The sequence below is a fragment of the Oncorhynchus masou genome, chromosome 5, assembly GCF_036934945.1.
Source record: "Oncorhynchus masou masou isolate Uvic2021 chromosome 5, UVic_Omas_1.1, whole genome shotgun sequence".
NCBI classification, from domain to species: Eukaryota; Metazoa; Chordata; class Actinopteri; order Salmoniformes; family Salmonidae; genus Oncorhynchus; species Oncorhynchus masou.
Window position 1 is genome coordinate 2,093,916 of NC_088216.1, and position 24,248 is coordinate 2,118,163.

A 24,248-nucleotide genomic window follows, 5' to 3' on the forward strand; every position below is an offset into this window, starting at 1 on the left:
AGTCAGGACACCGTGGTTAACACCCCTACTCTAACAATAAGAGAGTCAGGACACCGTGGTTAACACCCCTACTCTAACAATAAGAGAGTCAGGACACCGAGGTTAACACCCCTACTCTAACAATAAGAGAGTCAGGACACCGTGGTTAACACCCCTACTCTAACAATAAGAGAGTCAGGACACCGTGGTTAACACCCCTACTCTAACAATAAGAGAGTCAGGACACCGTGGTTAACACCCCTACTCTAACAATAAGAGAGTCAGGACACCGTGGTTAACACCCCTACTCTAACAATAAGAGAGTCAGGACACCGTGGTTAACACCCCTACCGATAAGAGAGTCAGGACACCGTGGTTAACACCCCTACCGATAAGAGAGTCAGGACACCGTGGTTAACACCCCTACCGATAAGAGAGTCAGGACACCGTGGTTAACACCCCTACCGATAAGAGAGTCAGGACACCGTGGTTAACACCCCTACCGATAAGAGAGTCAGGACACCGTGGTTAACACCCCTACCGATAAGAGAGTCAGGACACCGTGGTTAACACCCCTACCGATAAGAGAGTCAGGACACCGTGGTTAACACCCCCCTACCGATAAGAGAGTCAGGACACCGTGGTTAACACCCCTACGGAAACGATAAGAGAGTCAGGACACCGTGGTTAACACCCCTACTCTAACAATAAGAGAGTCAGGACACCGTGGTTAACACCCTACTCTAACAATAAGAGAGTCAGGACACCGTGGTTAACACCCCTACTCTAACAATAAGAGAGTCAGGACACCGTGGTTAACACCCCTACTCTAACAATAAGAGAGTCAGGACACCGTGGTTAACACCCCTACTCTAACAATAAGAGAGTCAGGACACCGTGGTTAACACCCCTACTCTAACAATAAGAGAGTCAGGACACCATGGTTAACACCCCTACCGATAAGAGTCAGGACACCGTGGTTAACACCTCTACCGATAAGAGAGTCAGGACACCGTGGTTAACACCGCTACTCTAACAATAAGAGAGTCAGGACACCGTGGTTAACACCCCTACCGATAAGAGAGTCAGGACACCGTGGTTAACACCCCTACCGATAAGAGTCAGGACACCGTGGTTAACACCCCTACCGATAAGAGAGTCAGGACACCGTGGTTAACACCGCTACTCTAACAATAAGAGAGTCAGGACACCGTGGTTAACACCCCTACTCTAACAACAAGAGAGTCAGGACACCCTGGTTAACACCCCTACTCTAACAATAAGAGAGTCAGGACACCGTGGTTAACACCCCTACTCTAACAATAAGAGAGTCAGGACACCGTGGTTAACACCCCTACCAATAAGAGTCAGGACACCGTGGTTAACACCCCTACCGATAAGAGTCAGGACACCGTGGTTAACACCCCTACCGATAAGAGTCAGGACACCGTGGTTAACACCCCTACTCTAACAATAAGAGAGTCAGGACACCGTGGTTAACACCCCTACTCTAACAATAAGAGAGTCAGGACACCGTGGTTAACACCCCTACTCTAACAATAAGAGAGTCAGGACACCGTGGTTAACACCCCTACTCTAACAATAAGAGAGTCAGGACACCGTGGTTAACACCCCTACCGATAAGAGTCAGGACACCGTGGTTAACACCCCTACTCTAACAATAAGAGAGTCAGGACACCGTGGTTAACACCCCTACCGATAAGAGAGTCAGGACACCGTGGTTAACACCCCTACCGATAAGAGTCAGGACACCGTGGTTAACACCCCTACTCTAACAATAAGAGAGTCAGGACACCGTGGTTACCACCCCTACTCTAACAATAAGAGAGTCAGGACACCGAGGTTAACACCCCTACTCTAACAATAAGAGAGTCAGGACACCGTGGTTAACACCCCTACTCTAACAATAAGAGAGTCAGGACACCGTGGTTAACACCCCTACTCTAACAATAAGAGAGTCAGGACACCGTGGTTAACACCCCTACTCTAACAATAAGAGAGTCAGGACACCGAGGTTAACACCCCTACTCTAACAATAAGAGAGTCAGGACACCAGGGTTAACACCTCTACTCTAACAATAAGAGAGTCAGGACACCGTGGTTAACACCGCTACTCTAACAATAAGAGAGTCAGGACACCGTGGTTAACACCCCTACTCTAACAATAAGAGAGTCAGGACACCGTGGTTAACACCCCTACCGATAAGAGTCAGGACACCGTGGTTAACACCCCTACTCTAACAATAAGAGAGTCAGGACACCGTGGTTAACACCCCTACTCTAACAATAAGAGAGTCAGGACACCGTGGTTAACACCCCTACTCTAACAATAAGAGAGTCAGGACACCGTGGTTAACACCCCTACTCTAACAATAAGAGAGTCAGGACACCGTGGTTAACACCCCTACTCTAACAATAAGAGAGTCAGGACACCGAGGTTAACACCCCTACTCTAACAATAAGAGAGTCAGGACACCGTGGTTAACACCCCTACTCTAACAATAAGAGAGTCAGGACACCGTGGTTAACACCCCTACTCTAACAATAAGAGAGTCAGGACACCGTGGTTAACACCCCTACTCTAACAATAAGAGAGTCAGGACACCGTGGTTAACACCCCTACTCTAACAATAAGAGAGTCAGGACACCGTGGTTAACACCCCTACTCTAACAATAAGAGAGTCAGGACACCGTGGTTAACACCCCTACTCTAACAATAAGAGAGTCAGGACACCGTGGTTAACACCCCTACTCTAACAATAAGAGAGTCAGGACACCGTGGTTAACACCCCTACTCTAACAATAAGAGAGTCAGGACACCGTGGTTAACACCCCTACTCTAACAATAGACAAGAGAGTCAGGACACCGTGGTTAACACCCCTACTCTAACAATAAGAGAGTCAGGACACCATGGTTAACACCCCTACTAACAATAAGAGAGTCAGGACACCGTGGTTAACACCCCTACTCTAACAATAAGAGAGTCAGGACACCGTGGTTAACACCCCTACTCTAACAATAAGAGAGTCAGGACACCGTGGTTAACACCCCCTACTAACAATAAGAGAGTCAGGACACCGAGGTTAACACCCCTACTCTAACAATAAGAGAGTCAGGACACCGTGGTTAACACCCCTACTCTAACAATAAGAGAGTCAGGACACCGAGGTTAACACCCCTACTCTAACAATAAGAGAGTCAGGACACCGTGGTTAACACCCCTACTCTAACAATAAGAGAGTCAGGACACCGTGGTCAACACCCCTACTCTAACAATAAGAGAGTCAGGACACCGTGGTTAACACCCCTACTCTAACAATAAGAGAGTCAGGACACCGTGGTTAACACCCCTACTCTAACAATAAGAGAGTCAGGACACCGTGGTCAACACCCCTACCGATAAGAGAGTCAGGACACCGTGGATAACACCCCTACTCTAACAATAAGAGAGTCAGGACACCGTGGTTAACACCCCTACTCTAACAATAAGAGAGTCAGGACACCGTGGTTAACACCCCTACTCTAACAATAAGAGAGTCAGGACACCGTGGTTAACACCCCTACTCTAACAATAAGAGAGTCAGGACACCGTGGTTAACACCCCTACTCTAACAATAAGAGAGTCAGGACACCGTGGTTAACACCCCTACTCTAACAATAAGAGAGTCAGGACACCGTGGTTAACACCCCTACTCTAACAATAAGAGAGTCAGGACACCGTGGTTAACACCCCTACTCTAACAATAAGAGAGTCAGGACACCGTGGTTAACACCCCTACTCTAACAATAAGAGAGTCAGGACACCGTGGTTAACACCCCTACTCTAACAATAAGAGAGTCAGGACACCGTGGTTAACACCCCTACTCTAACAATAAGAGAGTCAGGACACCGTGGTTAACACCCCTACTCTAACAATAAGAGAGTCAGGACACCGTGGTTAACACCCCTACTCTAACAATAAGAGAGTCAGGACACCGTGGTTAACACCCCTACTCTAACAATAAGAGAGTCAGGACACCGTGGTTAACACCCCTACTCTAACAATAAGAGAGTCAGGACACCGTGGTTAACACCCCTACTCTAACAATAAGAGAGTCAGGACACCGTGGTCAACACCCCTACCGATAAGAGAGTCAGGACACCATGGTTAACACCCCTACTCTAACAATAAGAGAGTCAGTACACCGAGGTTAACACCCCTACTCTAACAATAAGAGAGTCAGGACACCGTGGTTAACACCCCTACTCTAACAATAAGAGAGTCAAGACACCGTGGTTAACACCCCTACTCTAACAATAAGAGAGTCAGGACACCGTGGTTAACACCCCTACTCTAACAATAAGAGAGTCAGGACACCGTGGTTAACACCCCTACTCTAACAATAAGAGAGTCAGGACACCGTGGTTAACACCCCTACTCTAACAATAAGAGAGTCAGGACACCGTGGTTAACACCCCTACACTAACAATAAGAGAGTCAGGACACCGTGGTTAACACCCCTACTCTAACAATAAGAGAGTCAGGACACCGTGGTTAACACCCCTACTCTAACAATAAGAGAGTCAGGACACCGTGGTTAACACCCCTACCGATAAGAGAGTCAGGACACCGTGGTTAACACCCCTACTCTAACAATAAGAGAGTCAGGACACCGTGGTTAACACCCCTACTCTAACAATAAGAGAGTCAGGATACCGTGGTTAACACCCCTACTCTAACAATAAGAGAGTCAGGACACCGTGGTTAACACCCCTACTCTAACAATAAGAGAGTCAGGACACCGTGGTTAACACCCCTACTCTAACAATAAGAGAGTCAGGCCACCAGTGGTTAACACCCTACTCTAACAATAAGAGAGTCAGGACACCGTGGTTAACACCCCTACTCTAACAATAAGAGAGTCAGGACACCGTGGTTAACACCCCTACTCTAACAATAAGAGAGTCAGGACACCGTGGTTAACACCCCTACTCTAACAATAAGAGAGTCAGGACACCGTGGTTAACACCCCTACTCTAACAATAAGAGAGTCAGGACACCGTGGTTAACACCCCTACTCTAACAATAAGAGAGTCAGGACACCGTGGTTAACACCCCTACTCTAACAATAAGAGAGTCAGGACACCGTGGTTAACACCCCTACTCTAACAAGAGAGTCAGGACACCGTGGTTAACACCCCTACTCTAACAATAAGAGAGTCAGGACACCGTGGTTAACACCCCTACCGATAAGAGAGTCAGGACACCGTGGTTAACACCCCTACTCTAACAATAAGAGAGTCAGGACACCGTGGTTAACACCCCTACTCTAACAATAAGAGAGTCAGGACACCGTGGTTAACACCACTAACAATAAGAGAGTCAGGACACCGTGGTTAACACCCCTACTCTAACAATAAGAGAGTCAGGACACCGTGGTTAACACCCCTACTCTAACAATAAGAGAGTCAGGACACCGTGGTTAACACCCCTACTCTAACAATAAGAGAGTCAGGACACCATGGTTAACACCCCTACTCTAACAATAAGAGAGTCAGGACACCGTGGTTAACACCCCTACTCTAACAATAAGAGAGTCAGGAAACCGTGGTTAACACCCCTACTCTAACAATAAGAGAGTCAGGACACCGTGGTTAACACCCCTACTCTAACAATAAGAGAGTCAGGACACCGTGGTTAACACCCCTACTCTAACAATAAGAGAGTCAGGACACCGTGGTTAACACCCCTACTCTAACAATAAGAGAGTCAGGACACCGTGGTTAACACCCCTACTCTAACAATAAGAGAGTCAGGACACCGTGGTTAACACCCCTACTCTAACAATAAGAGAGTCAGGACACCGTGGTTAACACCCCTACTCTAACAATAAGAGAGTCAGGACACCGTGGTTAACACCCCTACTCTAACAATAAGAGAGTCAGGACACCGTGGTTAACACCCCTACTCTAACAATAAGAGAGTCAGGACACCGTGGTTAACACCCCTACTCTAACAATAAGAGAGTCAGGACACCGTGGTTAACACCCCTACTCTAACAATAAGAGAGTCAGGACACCGTGGTTAACACCCCTACTCTAACAATAAGAGAGTCAGGACACCGTGGTTAACACCCCTACTCTAACAATAAGAGAGTCAGGACACCGAGGTTAACACCCCTACTCTAACAATAAGAGAGTCAGGACACCGTGGTTAACACCCCAACTCTAACAATAAGAGAGTCAGGACACCAGGGTTAACACCCCTACTCTAACAATAAGAGAGTCAGGACACCGTGGTTAACACCCCTACTCTAACAATAAGAGAGTCAGGACACCGTGGTTAACACCCCTACTCTAACAATAAGAGAGTCAGGACACCGTGGTTAACACCCCTACTCTAACAATAAGAGAGTCAGGACACCGAGGTTAACACCCCTACTCTAACAATAAGAGAGTCAGGACACCGTGGTTAACACCCCTACTCTAACAATAAGAGAGTCAGGACACCGTGGTTAACACCCCTACTCTAACAATAAGAGAGTCAGGACACCGTGGTTAACACCCCTACTCTAACAATAAGAGAGTCAGGACACCGTGGTTAACACCCCTACTCTAACAATAAGAGAGTCAGGACACCGTGGTTAACACCCCTACTCTAACAATAAGAGAGTCAGGACACCGTGGTTAACACCCCTACTCTAACAATAAGAGAGTCAGGACACCGTGGTTAACACCCCTACTCTAACAATAAGAGAGTCAGGACACCGTGGTTAACACCCCTACTCTAACAATAAGAGAGTCAGGACACCATGGTTAACACCCCTACTCTAACAATAAGAGAGTCAGGACACCGTGGTTAACACCCCTACTCTAACAATAAGAGAGTCAGGACACCGTGGTTAACACCCCTACTCTAACAATAAGAGAGTCAGGACACCGTGGTTAACACCCCTACTCTAACAATAAGAGAGTCAGGACACCGTGGTTAACACCCCTACTCTAACAATAAGAGAGTCAGGACACCAGGGTTAACACCCCTACTCTAACAATAAGAGAGTCAGGACACCGGGGTTAACACCCCTACTCTAACAATAAGAGAGTCAGGACACCGTGGTTAACACCCCTACTCTACCAATAAGAGAGTCAGGACACCGTGGTTAACACCCCTACTCTAACAATAAGAGAGTCAGGACACCGTGGTTAACACCCCTACTCTAACAATAAGAGAGTCAGGACACCGTGGTTAACACCCCTACTCTAACAATAAGAGAGTCAGGACACCGTGGTTAACACCCCTACTCTAACAATAAGAGAGTCAGGACACCGTGGTTAACACCCCTACTCTAACAATAAGAGAGTCAGGACACCGAGGTTAACACCCCTACTCTAACAATAAGAGAGTCAGGACACCGAGGTTAACACCCCTACTCTAACAATAAGAGAGTCAGGACACCGTGGTTAACACCCCTACTCTAACAATAAGAGAGTCAGGACACCGTGGTTAACACCCCTACTCTAACAATAAGAGAGTCAGGACACCGTGGTTAACACCCCTACTCTAACAATAAGAGAGTCAGGACACCGTGGTTAACACCCCTACTCTAACAATAAGAGAGTCAGGACACCGTGGTTAACACCCCTACTCTAACAATAAGAGAGTCAGGACACCGTGGTTAACACCCCTACTCTAACAATAAGAGAGTCAGGACACCGTGGTTAACACCCCTACTCTAACAATAAGAGAGTCAGGACACCGTGGTTAACACCCCTACTCTAACAATAAGAGAGTCAGGACACCGTGGTTAACACCCCTACTCTAACAATAAGAGAGTCAGGACACCGTGGTTAACACCGCTACTCTAACAATAAGAGAGCCAGGACACCGTGTTTAACACCCCTACTCTAACAATAAGAGAGTCAGGACACCGTGGTTAACACCCCTACTCTAACAATAAGAGAGTCAGGACACCGTGGTTAACACCCCTACTCTAACAATAAGAGAGTCAGGACACCGTGGTTAACACCCCTACCGATAAGTGAGTCAGGACACCGTGGTTAACACTCCTACTCTAACAATAAGAGCCATGGGATCTTTAGTGACCACAGAGAGTCAGGACACCCGTTTAACGTCCCATCAGAAAGATGTAGTTAGATGCAATGACTGTAAAAAGAATGGACAAAGCCACCGATCATGTGACCCCATTCATTCCTATGGGAAGACTCAGTAGTGTATTTGAAGGCCAGGTTCTTTTCACTTCCTGAACTCGAGTCTCATGGATACAGAACATGTGCAGTCAGTCCTAATTCAGTAAGTGACGTTGCAGGCTGTCTCAGTGTTGACCCCTGTCGTTGAGTAACTCAAGTTGAAGGCCGACCAGGGTACTGCCTGCTGCCATTAGCAGCTACAATTACCCTTACAAATTATTCTGTGTACAATTTCTTAATAATCGGTTCAAGGACATACTTCTGGTGTATTAGACACAATATTTGGTACCGTGATAATTTTTTTAAATGAAGATTGCCATTTGTCCGTTCACTATAATTGGGGATACTGTTTTCTACTAACAAGGCCTGCGATACTGCGGTCGGGCTTGAACCTCCGTGGCTTCAACGAGAGGTTAGATGATTAGATGGCATCTCTACTGCCCCCTGGGGGTAAAGCATGTCAGTCTAACCCTAACAACCAATCACTGAGCTGAGCTGTGTCACCTGACCTCACAGAGACATACAGAGCCTCTGGACTCCCTCCTCCCTCCCCCACCCTGTTCTAGAACTCTGGTATCTATGTTCTAGAGATCTGAGAATATTCTGTGTTCTAGAACAATGAGAGTGTTCGGTTGAAGAGGTCTGAGAATGCTGATAGTTCTAGTCTTCAGTGTGTGTTCTGCAATGTAGAGCTGAGTGTGTGTTCTACAGTGTAGAGCTGAGTGTGTGTTCTACAGTGTTCTAGAGCTGAGTGTGTGTTCTACAGTGTAGAGCTGAGTGTGTGTTCTAGAATTGAGTGTGTGTTCTACAGTGTTCTAGAGCTGAGTGTGTGTTCTACAGTGTAGAGCTGAGTGTGTGTTCTACAATGTAGAGCTGAGTGTGTGTTCTACAGTGTAGAGCTGAGTGTGTGTTCTACAGTGTTCTAGAGCTGAGTGTGTGTTCTACAGTGTAGAGCTGAGTGTGTGTTCTAGAGTGTTCTAGAGCTGAGTTTGTCTTCTACAGTGTTCTAGACTTAAGTGTGTGTTCTAGAGTGTTCTAGAGCTGAGCTTGTCTTCTACAGTGTTCTAGAGCTGAGTATGTGTTCTACAGTGTTCTAGAGCTGAGTGTGTGTTCTAGAGTGTTCTAGAGCTAAATGTGTGTTCTATAGTTGAGTGTGTGTTCTACAGTGCTCTAGAGCTGAGTGTGTGTTCTACAGTGTTCTATAGCTGAGTGTGTGTTCTACAGTGTTCTAGAGCTGAGTGTGTATTCTACAGTGTTCTAGAGCAGAGTGTGTGTTCTACAGTGTAGAGCTGTGTGTGTTCTATAGTGTTCTAGAGCTGAGTGTGTGTTCTAGATTGTTCTAGAGCTGAGTGTGTGTTCTACAGTGTTCTAGAGCTGAGTGTGTGTTCTACAGTGTTCTAGAGCTGAGTGTGTGTTCTACAGTATAGAGCTGTGTGTGTTCTAGATTGTTCTAGAACTGAGTGTGTGTTCTAGAGCTGAGTGTGTGTTATACAGTGTTCTAGATCTGAGTGTGTGTTCTACAGTGTAGAGCTGTGTGTATTCTAGATTGTTCTCGATCTGAGTGTGTGTTCTACAGTGTAGAGCTGAGTGTGTGTTCTAGAACAATGAGAGTGTTCTGTGTTCTAGAGTGAGGCGGTAGTGACCTGGTTGACTGAGTGTCAGCTGCAGTTCTACACCACTCACCTCCTCACCGCTGGCTATGACCTAGACACCATAGGCCACATGACCCCCGAGGTAAGATGACCCCTGACCCCAACACCACGTGTCATCCCAACCTCTACCCCGGCATCCCGTATGTCCTATCTGTGGGGGCGTGGCCTCCTCCTGACCCCTGACCTGGTGATGTCATCATGACCCTCCTGTCTCTGTGACCTCTGACCCACTCTGAGTTGTCTGCCAATCACGCATCACTATTATTTACCGCTTCATTTGCATAAAGCTAATGTTTATTCATGTACATCAGTGAGGTGTGTGAGAGAGGATGAGTGTGGGTTAACTGTGTGTGTGTGTGTGTGTGTGTGTGTGTCTGTCCTTGTGTGTGTGTGTGTGTGTGTGTGTGTGTGTGTGTGTGTGTGTGTGTGTGTGTGTGTGTGTGTGTGTGTGTGTGTGTGTGTGTGTGTGTGTGTGTGTGTGTGTGTCTGTCTGTTTTTGTGTGTGTGTGTGTGTGTGTGTGTGTGTGGTGTGTGTGTGTCTGTTTGTGCAGGACCTGACAGCAATCGGTGTAACTAAACCAGGCCATCGTAAGAAGATGACATCAGAGATCAGCAAACTGCCGTCTGGTGACTGGCTCCCTGACCACAAACCAGTAAGAACACATTCCGAGCCACCACCTTTATCTTGAGACACAATGCCCCAATACGTCTGAAGACACATGTTGAAGACTCCATGTGTCTTCCAGATTCTCTGGGCCATACCAATATTAATGAGGATATTCTGGGCCATACCAATATTAATGAGGATATTCTGGGCCATACCAATATTAAAGAGGATACTCTGGGCCATACCAATATTAAAGAGGATATTCTGGGCCATACCAATATTAATGAGGGTACTCTGGGCCATACCAATATTAATGAGGATATTCTGGGCCATACCAATATTAATGAGGGTACTCTGGGCCATACCAATATTAATGAGGATACTCTGGGCCATACCAATATTAATGAGGATATTCTGGGCCATACCAATATTAAAGAGGATATTCTGGGCCATACCAATATTAATGAGGATATTTTGGGCCATACCAATATTAATGAGGATATTCTGGGCCATACCAATATTAATGAGGATATTCTGGGCCATACCAATATTAATGAGGATATTTTGGGCCATACCAATATTAATGAGGATACTCTGGGCCATACCAATATTAATGAGGATACTCTGGGCCATACCAATATTAATGAGGATATTCTGGGCCATACCAATATTAATGAGGATATTCTGGGCCATACCAATATTAATGAGGATATTCTGGGCCATACCAATATTAATGAGGATATTCTGGGCCATACCAATATTAAAGAGGATATTCTGGGCCATACCAATATTAATGAGGATATTCTGGGCCATACCAATATTAATGAGGATATTCTGGGCCATACCAATATTAATGAGGATACTCTGGGCCATACCAATATTAATGAGGATACTCTGGGCCATACCAATATTAATGAGGATATTCTGGGCCATACCAATATTAATGAGGATATTCTGGGCCATACCAATATTAATGAGGATATTCTGGGCCATACCAATATTAATGAGGATATTCTGGGCCATACCAATATTAAAGAGGATATTCTGGGCCATACCAATATTAATGAGGATATTCTGGGCCATACCAATATTAAAGAGGATATTCTGGGCCATACCAATATTAATGAGGATATTCTGGGCCATACCAATATTAAAGAGGATATTCTGGGCCATACCAATATTAATGAGGATATTCTGGGCCATACCAATATTAATGAGGATACTCTGGGCCATACCAATATTAAAGAGGATATTCTGGGCCATACCAATATTAAAGAGGATATTCTGGGCCATACCAATATTAATGAGGATATTCTGGGCCATACCAATATTAATGAGGATATTCTGGGCCATACCAATATTAATGAGGATATTCTGGGCCATACCAATATTAAAGAGGATATTCTGGGCCATACCAATATTAATGAGGATATTCTGGGCCATACCAATATTAAAGAGGATATTCTGGGCCATACCAATATTAATGAGGATATTCTGGGCCATACCAATATTAAAGAGGATATTCTGGGCCATACCAATATTAATGAGTATATTCTGGGCCATACCAATATTAATGAGGATACTCTGGGCCATACCAATATTAATGAGGATACTCTGGGCCATACCAATATTAAAGAGGATATTCTGGGCCATACCAATATTAATGAGGATACTCTGGGCCATACCAATATTAATGAGGATTCTCTGGGCCATACCAATATTAATGAGGATACTCTGGGCCATACCAATATTAATGAGGATACTCTGGGCCATACCAATATTAATGAGGATATTCTGGGCCATACCAATATTAATGAGGATACTCTGGGCCATACCAATATTAAAGAGGATATTCTGGGCCATACCAATATTAAAGAGGATATTCTGGGCCATACCGATATTTATGAGGATATTCTGGGCCATACCAATATTAATGAGGATACTCTGGGCCATACCAATATTAATGAGGATACTCTGGGCCATACCAATATTAATAAGGATACTCTGGGCCATCCCAATATTAATGATACCGATATTAATGAGGATACTCTGGGCCATACCAATATTAATGAGGATACTCTGGGCCATACCAATATTAATGATACCGATATTAATGAGGATACTCTGGGCCATACCAATATTAATGAGGATACTCTGGGCCATACCAATATTAATGGGGGTACTCTGGGCCATACCGATATTATGGGGATACTCTGGGCCATACTGATATTAATGAGGATACTCTGGGCCATACCGATATTAATAAGGATACTCTGGGCCATACCAATATTAATGAGGATACTCTGGGCCATACCAATATTAATGGGGGTACTCTGGGCCATACCGATATTATGGGGATACTCTGGGCCATACCAATATTAATGAGGATACTCTGGGCCATACCAATATTAATGAGGATACTCTGGGCCATACTGATATTAATGAGGATACTCTGGGCCATACCAATATTAATGAGGATACTCTGGGCCATACCAATATTAATGAGGATACTCTGGGCCATACCAATAGTAATGAGGGTACTCTGGTCCATACCAATATTAATGAGGATACTCTCTAGCCATACTGATTTTAATGAGGATACTCTGGTCCATACCAATATTAATGATGGTACTCTGGGCCATACCAATATTAATGAGGGTACTCTGGGCCATACCAATAGTAATGAGGATACTCTGGAATATACCAATATTATACATTTGAGAAATCATACTAAATACATATGAACACATGTGTATCTGTCCTAATATCTGTGTGTGTGTGTGTGTGTGTGTGTGTGTGTGTGTGTGTGTGTGTGTGTGTGTGTGTGTGTGTGTGTGTGTGTGTGTGTGTGTGTGTCTGTGTCTGTGTCTGTGTGTGTGTGTGTGTGTGTGTGTGTGTAGGCCAGCCTGGCAGAGTGGTTGTCAGCGATAGGGCTGAACCAGTACTACCAGGTTCTGGTGCAAAATGGATATGACAACATCGACTTCATCACTGAGATCAGCTGGGAGGACCTGAAGGAGATTGGCATCACCAAGCTGGGTAGGACACATGGGAGATAGACATCACCAAGCTGGTAGGAGATAGACATCACCAAGCTGGTAGGAGATAGACATCACCAAGCTGGTAGGAGATAGACATCACCAAGCTGGTAGGAGATAGACATCACCAAGCTGATTGGACACACGGGAGATAGACATCACCAAGCTGGTAGGAGATAGACATCACCAAGCTGGTAGGAGATAGACATCACCAAGCTGGTAGGATACACAGGAGATAGACATCACCAAGCTGGTAGGAGATAGACATCACCAAGCTGGTAGGACACACAGGAGATAGACATCACCAAGCTGGTAGGAGATAGACATCACCAAGCTGGTAGGACACACAGGAGATAGACATCACCAAGCTGGTAGGACACACAGGAGATAGACATCACCAAGCTGGTAGGACACACGGGAGATAGACATCACCAAGCTGGTAGGAGATAGACATCACCAAGCTGGTAGGACACACAGGAGATAGACATCACCAAGCTGGTAGGAGATAGACATCACCAAGCTGGTAGGAGATAGACATCACCAAGCTGGTAGGAGATAGACATCACCAAGCTGGTAGGAGATAGACATCACCAAGCTGGTAGGACACACAGGAGATAGACATCACCAAGCTGGTAGGAGATAGACATCACCAAGCTGGTAGGACACACAGGAGATAGACATCACCAAGCTGGTAGGACACACAGGAGATAGACATCACCAAGCTGGTAGGACACACGGGAGATAGACATCACCAAGCTGGTAGGAGATAGACATCACCAAGCTGGTAGGACACACAGGAGATAGACATCACCAAGCTGGTAGGAGATAGACATCACCAAGCTGGTAGGAGATAGACATCACCAAGCTGGTAGGAGATAGACATCACCAAGCTGGTAGGAGATAGACATCACCAAGCTGGTAGGACACACAGGAGATAGACATCACCAAGCTGGTAGGAGATAGACATCACCAAGCTGGTAGGACACACAGGAGATAGACATCACCAAGCTGGTAGGAGATAGACATCACCAAGCTGGTAGGACACACAGGAGATAGACATCACCAAGCTGGTTGGAGATAGACATCACCAAGCTGGTAGGACACACGGGAGATAGACATCACCAAGCTGGTAGGACACACAGGAGATAGACATCACCAAGCTGATAGGACACACGGGAGATAGACATCACCAAACTGGGTAGCTTGAAATGTTCTAGATACATGGACACAGAGAGACAGAGAGACAGATTACCAGAGATGTTTTAAAGGACACAGAGAGACAGATTATCAGAGAGATATTAAAGGACACAGAGAGACAGATTATCAGAGAGATATTAAAGGACACAGAGAGACAGATTATCAGAGAGATTTTAAAGGACACAGAGAGACAGATTATCAGAGATGTTTTAAAGGACACAGAGAGACAGATTATTTCACTCTCTCTGTGTGAGTCTCTCTGTCTCACTCCGTCTCTGTGTCTCTCTGTCTCTCTCCGTCTCTGTGTCTCTCTCGCTCTATGTCTCTGTATCTTTCTCTCTCTCTCTCTGTCCCTGTCTCTCTCTCTCTCTCTCTCTGTCCCTCTCTCTCTTGCTCTATGTCTCTCTGTCTCTCTTTCTCTGTCTGTGTGTGTCTCTCTCTGTCTCTGTGTCTCTCTCTCTTGCTCTGTCTCTCTGTATCTGTCTCTCTGTCCCTGTCTCTCTCTCTCTTTCTCTCTCTCTGTCCCTGTCTCTCTCTCAGGCCACCAAAAGAAGATGATGTTAGCAGTGAGGAGACTGGGGAAGTTCCAGAGAGGAGAGAGTATCTCTCAGCCTTCTACCCCTCCTTCTGGCTCCACCCCTCCTTCTGGCTCCACCCCTCCATCCTCCTCCACTCCTCCCCCCTCTACCCCACTTCCATCCACAGGGAGGGGTCAGAGGCCCCCCCTCACTAAACCCCGGCCAGGGATTGAGTCCCCAACACACACACCCTCCCCACCTCACACTCCCACCAAGACCCACAAGGCTCGAGCCCACCCCTCCACCCAGCCCCCGACAGCTGATTCGCCAGTCCAAGAAGGGGGTGTGTCTGTTCCTTTACTCTGTCTGCCAATGGAGGAGGAGCATCGGCGAACTCACAGCCTGATTGGCTACTCGGGGTACGAAACCGATGCCCTCTCGGTTACAGACTTCGCCCCTAGATACGCCACGGTCTGCCGCAGCAGCTCGGCTCAACGCTCCGACCCCAATGACGCAACTGTCAACCGTAGCCAATCATCAGTCACGCTGCGGCCCAGGAGGAAAGGCCGGCCCCCGACTCCGCCCAAACGGTCATGTTCCTCCATCTCCGGGGGCGACGGGCTGGGGGAGGGGCTGGGGGTAGTAGGGATCAGGGAGAGGAGAGCCAGCGACTGTGGAGGGCTGGCGGAGAGGAGGGGGGGAGGGGGTCTGGTGAGGTCAGAGGGGGCGGGGAGCGTCCGGGCATCGCCGCCATGTTGGAGACATCGATGGGAGGAGTTGGTCCTGGAGGGGGAGGGGCCAAGACCCTGCCCAGAACCATGGGAGGCAGAGGCAGCTACCTCAACCCTACACAGGTCTGTCTGTCTGTCTGTCTGTCTGTCTGTCTGTCTGTCTGTCTTGTCTTCAACACCCACCATCTCATGTTCAGATACAATAAACCTGAAACATTATTTTCATCTCTGACGAATGAAGCTAATTGATTGCACCCAAATTGGCCATTTTAATGAATAGGATTCAGATTATATTCATTAATATAGGACCCAGCATCTGATTGGACCAAACGAGTTCCTACCGCTAAACCAGACATGGTCAAAGCCCCATACCCGAGGGGTCATTTCCACCCACAGACCCCTACCCTTGGGGTCAAAGCACCCAACCCTAGGGGTCAAAGCACCCAACCCTAGGGGTCAAAGCACCCTACCCTCGGGGTCAAAGCACCCAACCCTAGGGGCCAATCCCACCCACAGACCTCTACCCTAGGTGTCATTTCCACACACAGACCCCTACCCTAGGCCAATCGCACCCACAGACCCCTACCCGAGGCCAATCGCACCCACAGACTCCTACCCTAAGGGCCAATCCCACCCACAGACCCCTGCCCTAGGGGCCAATCCCGCCCACAGACCCCTACCCTGGGGGCCAATCCCACCCACAGACCCCAACCCTAGGGGCCAATCCCGCCCACAGACCCCGACCCTAGGGGCCAATCCCGCCCACAGACCCCTACCCTAGGGGCCAATCCCGCCCACAGACCCCGACCCTAGGGGCCAATCCCGCCCACAGACCCCTGCCCTAGGGGCCAATCCCGCCCACAGACCCCTGCCCTAGGGGCCAATCCCGCCCACAGACCCCAACCCTAGGGGCCAATCCCGCCCACAGACCCCTACCCTAGGGGCCAATCCTGCCCACAAACCCCTACCCTGGGGGCCAATCCCGCCCACAGACCCCTACCCTAGGGGCCAATCCCGCCCCAACGGCTCATGTGTAATCGTCGCCAGGCCGGGTCAGGTGGTCTGGGGTCTCATGTGTAATCGTCGCCAGGCCGGGTCAGGTGGTCTGGGGTCTCATGTGTAATCGTCGCCAGGCCGGGTCAGGTGGTCTGGGGTCTCATGTGTAATGTGTGTATAATCCGTCAGGTTAGTCCGGCGGCGTCACCGTCGTCAGGCCGGGTCAGGTGGTCTCGGGTCTGATGATGATATCATGAATCGCCGTCGGACCATCAGCGGTCCGCTCACCGACCAGACAGACTCCGCCCAGATCCAGTCCCCGCGGCAACACACTGAGCTACGCCCAGAACCCCGCCCACGCTCCACGGTCGTCACACCGACAGGAGAAGGGCTTATTACGGATGGAACAGCAACCATCAACCGAAGGTTCACCAGTCTAACTCTACCAGTCTAACTCTACCAGTCTAACTCTACCAGTCTAACTCTACCAGTCTAACTCTACCAGTCTATCAGTCTAACTCTATCAGTCTAACTCTACCAGTCTAACTCTACCAGTCTAACTCTACCAGTCTAACTCTACCAGTCTATCAGTCTAACTCTACCAGTCTAACTCTACCAGTCTAACTCTACCAGTCTAACTCTACCAGTCTAACTCTATCAGTCTAACTCTATCAGTCTAACTCTACCAGTCTAACTCTACCAGTCTAACTCTACCAGTCTATCAGTCTAACTCTACCAGTCTAACTCTACCAGTCTAACTCTATCAGTCTAACTCTACCAGTCTAACTCTACCAGTCTAACTCTACCAGTCTAACTCTACCAGTCTATCAGTCTAACTCTACCAGTCTAACTCTACCAGTCTAACTCTATCAGTCTAACTCTACCAGTCTAACTCTACCAGTCTAACTCTATCAGTTTAACTCTACCAGTCTATCAGTCTAACTCTATCAGTCTAACTCTACCAGTCTAACTCTATCAGTCTAACTCTACCAGTCTAACTCTACCAGTCTAACTCTACCAGTCTAACTCTACCAGTCTATCAGTCTAACTCTACCAGTCTAACTCTACCAGTCTAACTCTATCAGTCTAACTCTATCAGTCTAACTCTAACAGTCTAACTCTACCAGTCGAACTCTACCAGTCTACCTCTATCAGTCTAACTCTACCAGTCTAACTCTACCAGTCTAACTCTACCAGTCTAACTCTATCAGTTTAACTCTACCAGTCTATCAGTCTAACTCTACCAGTCTAACTCTACCAGTCTAACTCTATCAGTCTAACTCTACCAGTCTAACTCTACCAGTCTAACTCTACCAGTCTAACTCTACCAGTCTATCAGTCTAACTCTACCAGTCTAACTCTACCAGTCTAACTCTATCAGTCTAACTCTACCAGTCTAACTCTACCAGTCTAACTCTATCAGTTTAACTCTACCAGTCTATCAGTCTAACTCTATCAGTCTAACTCTACCAGTCTAACTCTATCAGTCTAACTCTACCAGTCTAACTCTACCAGTCTAACTCTACCAGTCTAACTCTACCAGTCTATCAGTCTAACTCTACCAGTCTAACTCTACCAGTCTAACTCTATCAGTCTAACTCTATCAGTCTAACTCTAACAGTCTAACTCTACCAGTCGAACTCTACCAGTCTACCTCTATCAGTCTAACTCTACCAGTCTAACTCTACCAGTCTAACTCTATCAGTTTAACTCTACCAGTCTATCAGTCTAACTCTATCAGTCTAACTCTACCAGTCTAACTCTACCAGTCTAACTCTATCAGTCTAACTCTATCAGTCTAACTCTATCAGTCTAACTCTACCAGTCTAACTCTATCATTCTAACTCTATCAGTCTAACTCTACCAGTCTAACTCTACCAGTCTAACTCTACCAGTCTAACTCTATCATTCTAACTCTATCAGTCTAACTCTACCAGTCTAACTCTACCAGTCTAACTCTACCAGTCTAACTCTATCATTCTAACTCTATCAGTCTAACTCTACCAGTCTAACTCTACCAGTCTAACTCTACCAGTCTACCAGTCTAACTCTATCAGTCTAACTCTACCAGTCTAACTCTACCACTCTAACTCTATCATTCTAACTCTATCAGTCTAACTCTATCAGTCTAACTCTACCAGTCTAACTCTATCATTCTAACTCTATCAGTCTAACTCTATCAGTCTAACTCTACCAGTCTAACTCTACCAGTCTATCTCTACCAGTCTAACTCTATCAGTCTAACTCTATCAGTCTAACTCTACCAGTCTAACTCTACCAGTCTACCAGTCTAACTCTATCAGTCTAACTCTACCAGTCTAACTCTACCAGTCTAACTCTACCAGTCTAACTCTACCACTCTAACTCTATCATTCTAACTCTATCAGTCTAACTCTACCAGTCTAACTCTATCATTCTAACTCTATCAGTCTAACTCTATCAGTCTAACTCTACCAGTCTAACTCTACCAGTCTATCTCTACCAGTCTAACTCTATCAGTCTAACTCTATCAGTCTAACTCTACCAGTCTAACTCTACCAGTCTAACTCTACCAGTCTAACTCTACCAGTCTAACTCTATCAGTCTAACTCTATCAGTCTAACTCTACCAGTCTAACTCTACCAGTCTAACTCTACCAGTCTAACTCTATCAGTCTAACTCTACCAGTCTATCAGTCTAACTCTATCAGTCTAACTCTATCAGTCTAACTCTATCAGTCTAACTCTATCAGTCTAACTCTACCAGTCTAACTCTACCAGTCTAACTCTATCAGTCTAACTCTACCAGTCTAACTCTACCAGTCTATCAGTCTAACTCTATCAGTCTAACTCTACCAGTCTAACTCTACCAGTCTAACTCTATCAGTCTAACTCTACCAGTCTATCAGTCTAACTCTACCAGTCTAACTCTACCAGTCTAACTCTACCAGTCTAACTCTATCAGTCTAACTCTACCAGTCTAACTCTATCAGTCTAACTCTATCAGTCTAACTCTACCAGTCTAACTCTATCAGTCTAACTCTATCAGTCTAACTCTACCAGTCTAACTCTACCAGTCTACCAGTCTAACTCTATCAGTCTAACTCTACCAGTCTAACTCTACCAGTCTAACTCTATCAGTCTAACTCTACCAGTCTATCAGTCTAACTCTATCAGTCTAACTCTACCAGTCTAACTCTACCAGTCTAACTCTATCAGTCTAACTCTATCAGTCTAACTCTACCAGTCTAACTCTACCAGTCTAACTCTACCAGTCTATCAGTCTAACTCTATCAGTCTAACTCTACCAGTCTAACTCTACCAGTCTAACTCTACCAGTCTATCAGTCTAACTCTACCAGTCTATCAGTCTAACTCTTATCAGTCTAACTCTACCAGTCTAACTCTACCAGTCTATCAGTCTAACTCTACCAGTCTAACTCTACCAGTCTAACTCTACCAGTCTAACTCTACCAGTCTATCAGTCTAACTCTACCAGTCTATCAGTCTAACTCTATCAGTCTAACTCTATCAGTCTAACTCTATCAGTCTAACTCTACCAGTCTAACTCCACCAGTCTAACTCTACCAGTCTAACTCTATCAGTCTAACTCTACCAGTCTAACTCTACCAGTCTATCAGTCTAACTCTATCAGTCTAACTCTACCAGTCTAACTCTACCAGTCTAACTCTACCAGTCTAACTCTATCAGTCTAACTCTACCAGTCTAACTCTATCAGTCTAACTCTACCAGTCTAACTCTACCAGTCTAACTCTACCAGTCTAACTCTACCAGTCTATCAGTCTAACTCTATCAGTCTAACTCTACCAGTCTAACTCTACCAGTCTAACTCTACCAGTCTACCAGTCTAACTCTATCAGTCTAACTCTACCAGTCTAACTCTACCACTCTAACTCTATCATTCTAACTCTATCAGTCTAACTCTATCAGTCTAACTCTACCAGTCTAACTCTATCATTCTAACTCTATCAGTCTAACTCTATCAGTCTAACTCTACCAGTCTAACTCTACCAGTCTATCTCTACCAGTCTAACTCTATCAGTCTAACTCTATCAGTCTAACTCTACCAGTCTAACTCTACCAGTCTACCAGTCTAACTCTATCAGTCTAACTCTACCAGTCTAACTCTACCAGTCTAACTCTACCAGTCTAACTCTACCACTCTAACTCTATCATTCTAACTCTATCAGTCTAACTCTACCAGTCTAACTCTATCATTCTAACTCTATCAGTCTAACTCTATCAGTCTAACTCTACCAGTCTAACTCTACCAGTCTATCTCTACCAGTCTAACTCTATCAGTCTAACTCTATCAGTCTAACTCTACCAGTCTAACTCTACCAGTCTAACTCTATCAGTCTAACTCTACCAGTCTAACTCTACCAGTCTAACTCTACCAGTCTAACTCTATCAGTCTAACTCTACCAGTCTAACTCTACCAGTCTAACTCTACCAGTCTAACTCTATCAGTTTAACTCTACCAGTCTATCAGTCTAACTCTATCAGTCTAACTCTACCAGTCTAACTCTACCAGTCTAACTCTATCAGTCTAACTCTATCAGTCTAACTCTATCAGTCTAACTCTATCAGTCTAACTCTACCAGTCTAACTCTATCATTCTAACTCTATCAGTCTAACTCTACCAGTCTAACTCTACCAGTCTAACTCTACCAGTCTAACTCTATCATTCTAACTCTATCAGTCTAACTCTACCAGTCTAACTCTACCAGTCTAACTCTACCAGTCTAACTCTATCATTCTAACTCTATCAGTCTAACTCTACCAGTCTAACTCTACCAGTCTAACTCTACCAGTCTACCAGTCTAACTCTATCAGTCTAACTCTACCAGTCTAACTCTACCACTCTAACTCTATCATTCTAACTCTATCAGTCTAACTCTATCAGTCTAACTCTACCAGTCTAACTCTATCATTCTAACTCTATCAGTCTAACTCTATCAGTCTAACTCTACCAGTCTAACTCTACCAGTCTATCTCTACCAGTCTAACTCTATCAGTCTAACTCTATCAGTCTAACTCTACCAGTCTAACTCTACCAGTCTACCAGTCTAACTCTATCAGTCTAACTCTACCAGTCTAACTCTACCAGTCTAACTCTACCAGTCTAACTCTACCACTCTAACTCTATCATTCTAACTCTATCAGTCTAACTCTACCAGTCTAACTCTATCATTCTAACTCTATCAGTCTAACTCTATCAGTCTAACTCTACCAGTCTAACTCTACCAGTCTATCTCTACCAGTCTAACTCTATCAGTCTAACTCTATCAGTCTAACTCTACCAGTCTAACTCTACCAGTCTAACTCTACCAGTCTAACTCTATCAGTCTAACTCTACCAGTCTAACTCTACCAGTCTAACTCTACCAGTCTAACTCTACCAGTCTATCAGTCTAACTCTATCAGTCTAACTCTATCAGTCTAACTCTATCAGTCTAACTCTATCAGTCTAACTCTATCAGTCTAACTCTACCAGTCTAACTCTACCAGTCTAACTCTATCAGTCTAACTCTACCAGTCTAACTCTACCAGTCTATCAGTCTAACTCTATCAGTCTAACTCTACCAGTCTAACTCTACCAGTCTAACTCTATCAGTCTAACTCTACCAGTCTATCAGTCTAACTCTACCAGTCTAACTCTACCAGTCTAACTCTACCAGTCTAACTCTATCAGTCTAACTCTACCAGTCTAACTCTATCAGTCTAACTCTATCAGTCTAACTCTACCAGTCTAACTCTATCAGTCTAACTCTATCAGTCTAACTCTACCAGTCTAACTCTACCAGTCTACCAGTCTAACTCTATCAGTCTAACTCTACCAGTCTAACTCTACCAGTCTAACTCTATCAGTCTAACTCTACCAGTCTATCAGTCTAACTCTATCAGTCTAACTCTACCAGTCTAACTCTACCAGTCTAACTCTATCAGTCTAACTCTATCAGTCTAACTCTACCAGTCTAACTCTACCAGTCTAACTCTACCAGTCTATCAGTCTAACTCTATCAGTCTAACTCTACCAGTCTAACTCTACCAGTCTAACTCTACCAGTCTATCAGTCTAACTCTACCAGTCTATCAGTCTAACTCTTATCAGTCTAACTCTACCAGTCTAACTCTACCAGTCTAACTCTACCAGTCTATCAGTCTAACTCTACCAGTCTAACTCTACCAGTCTAACTCTACCAGTCTAACTCTACCAGTCTATCAGTCTAACTCTACCAGTCTATCAGTCTAACTCTATCAGTCTAACTCTATCAGTCTAACTCTATCAGTCTAACTCTACCAGTCTAACTCCACCAGTCTAACTCTACCAGTCTAACTCTATCAGTCTAACTCTACCAGTCTAACTCTACCAGTCTATCAGTCTAACTCTATCAGTCTAACTCTACCAGTCTAACTCTACCAGTCTAACTCTACCAGTCTAACTCTATCAGTCTAACTCTACCAGTCTAACTCTATCAGTCTAACTCTACCAGTCTAACTCTACCAGTCTAACTCTACCAGTCTAACTCTACCAGTCTATCAGTCTAACTCTATCAGTCTAACTCTACCAGTCTAACTCTACCAGTCTAACTCTACCAGTCTACCAGTCTAACTCTATCAGTCTAACTCTACCAGTCTAACTCTACCACTCTAACTCTATCATTCTAACTCTATCAGTCTAACTCTATCAGTCTAACTCTACCAGTCTAACTCTATCATTCTAACTCTATCAGTCTAACTCTATCAGTCTAACTCTACCAGTCTAACTCTACCAGTCTATCTCTACCAGTCTAACTCTATCAGTCTAACTCTATCAGTCTAACTCTACCAGTCTAACTCTACCAGTCTACCAGTCTAACTCTATCAGTCTAACTCTACCAGTCTAACTCTACCAGTCTAACTCTACCAGTCTAACTCTACCACTCTAACTCTATCATTCTAACTCTATCAGTCTAACTCTACCAGTCTAACTCTATCATTCTAACTCTATCAGTCTAACTCTATCAGTCTAACTCTACCAGTCTAACTCTACCAGTCTATCTCTACCAGTCTAACTCTATCAGTCTAACTCTATCAGTCTAACTCTACCAGTCTAACTCTACCAGTCTAACTCTACCAGTCTAACTCTATCAGTCTAACTCTACCAGTCTAACTCTACCAGTCTAACTCTACCAGTCTAACTCTATCAGTCTAACTCTACCAGTCTATCAGTCTAACTCTATCAGTCTAACTCTATCAGTCTAACTCTATCAGTCTAACTCTACCAGTCTAACTCTACCAGTCTAACTCTATCAGTCTAACTCTACCAGTCTAACTCTAC

At 45.3% G+C, this 24,248-nt stretch overlaps 1 protein-coding gene across 1 annotated transcript in view; it reads left to right on the forward strand.

The window, feature by feature from the left end:
- LOC135530887 (caskin-1-like) overlaps positions 1-24,248 on the forward strand; it is a 144,721-nt gene that overhangs the window by 84,554 nt on the left and 35,919 nt on the right. The window contains 6 exon segments of the mRNA XM_064959064.1: positions 9,816-9,923; positions 10,393-10,494; positions 13,349-13,487; positions 15,224-15,940; positions 15,943-16,059; positions 17,123-17,354. Of these exon segments, the coding sequence (XP_064815136.1) occupies positions 9,816-9,923; positions 10,393-10,494; positions 13,349-13,487; positions 15,224-15,940; positions 15,943-16,059; positions 17,123-17,354 (1,415 nt within the window).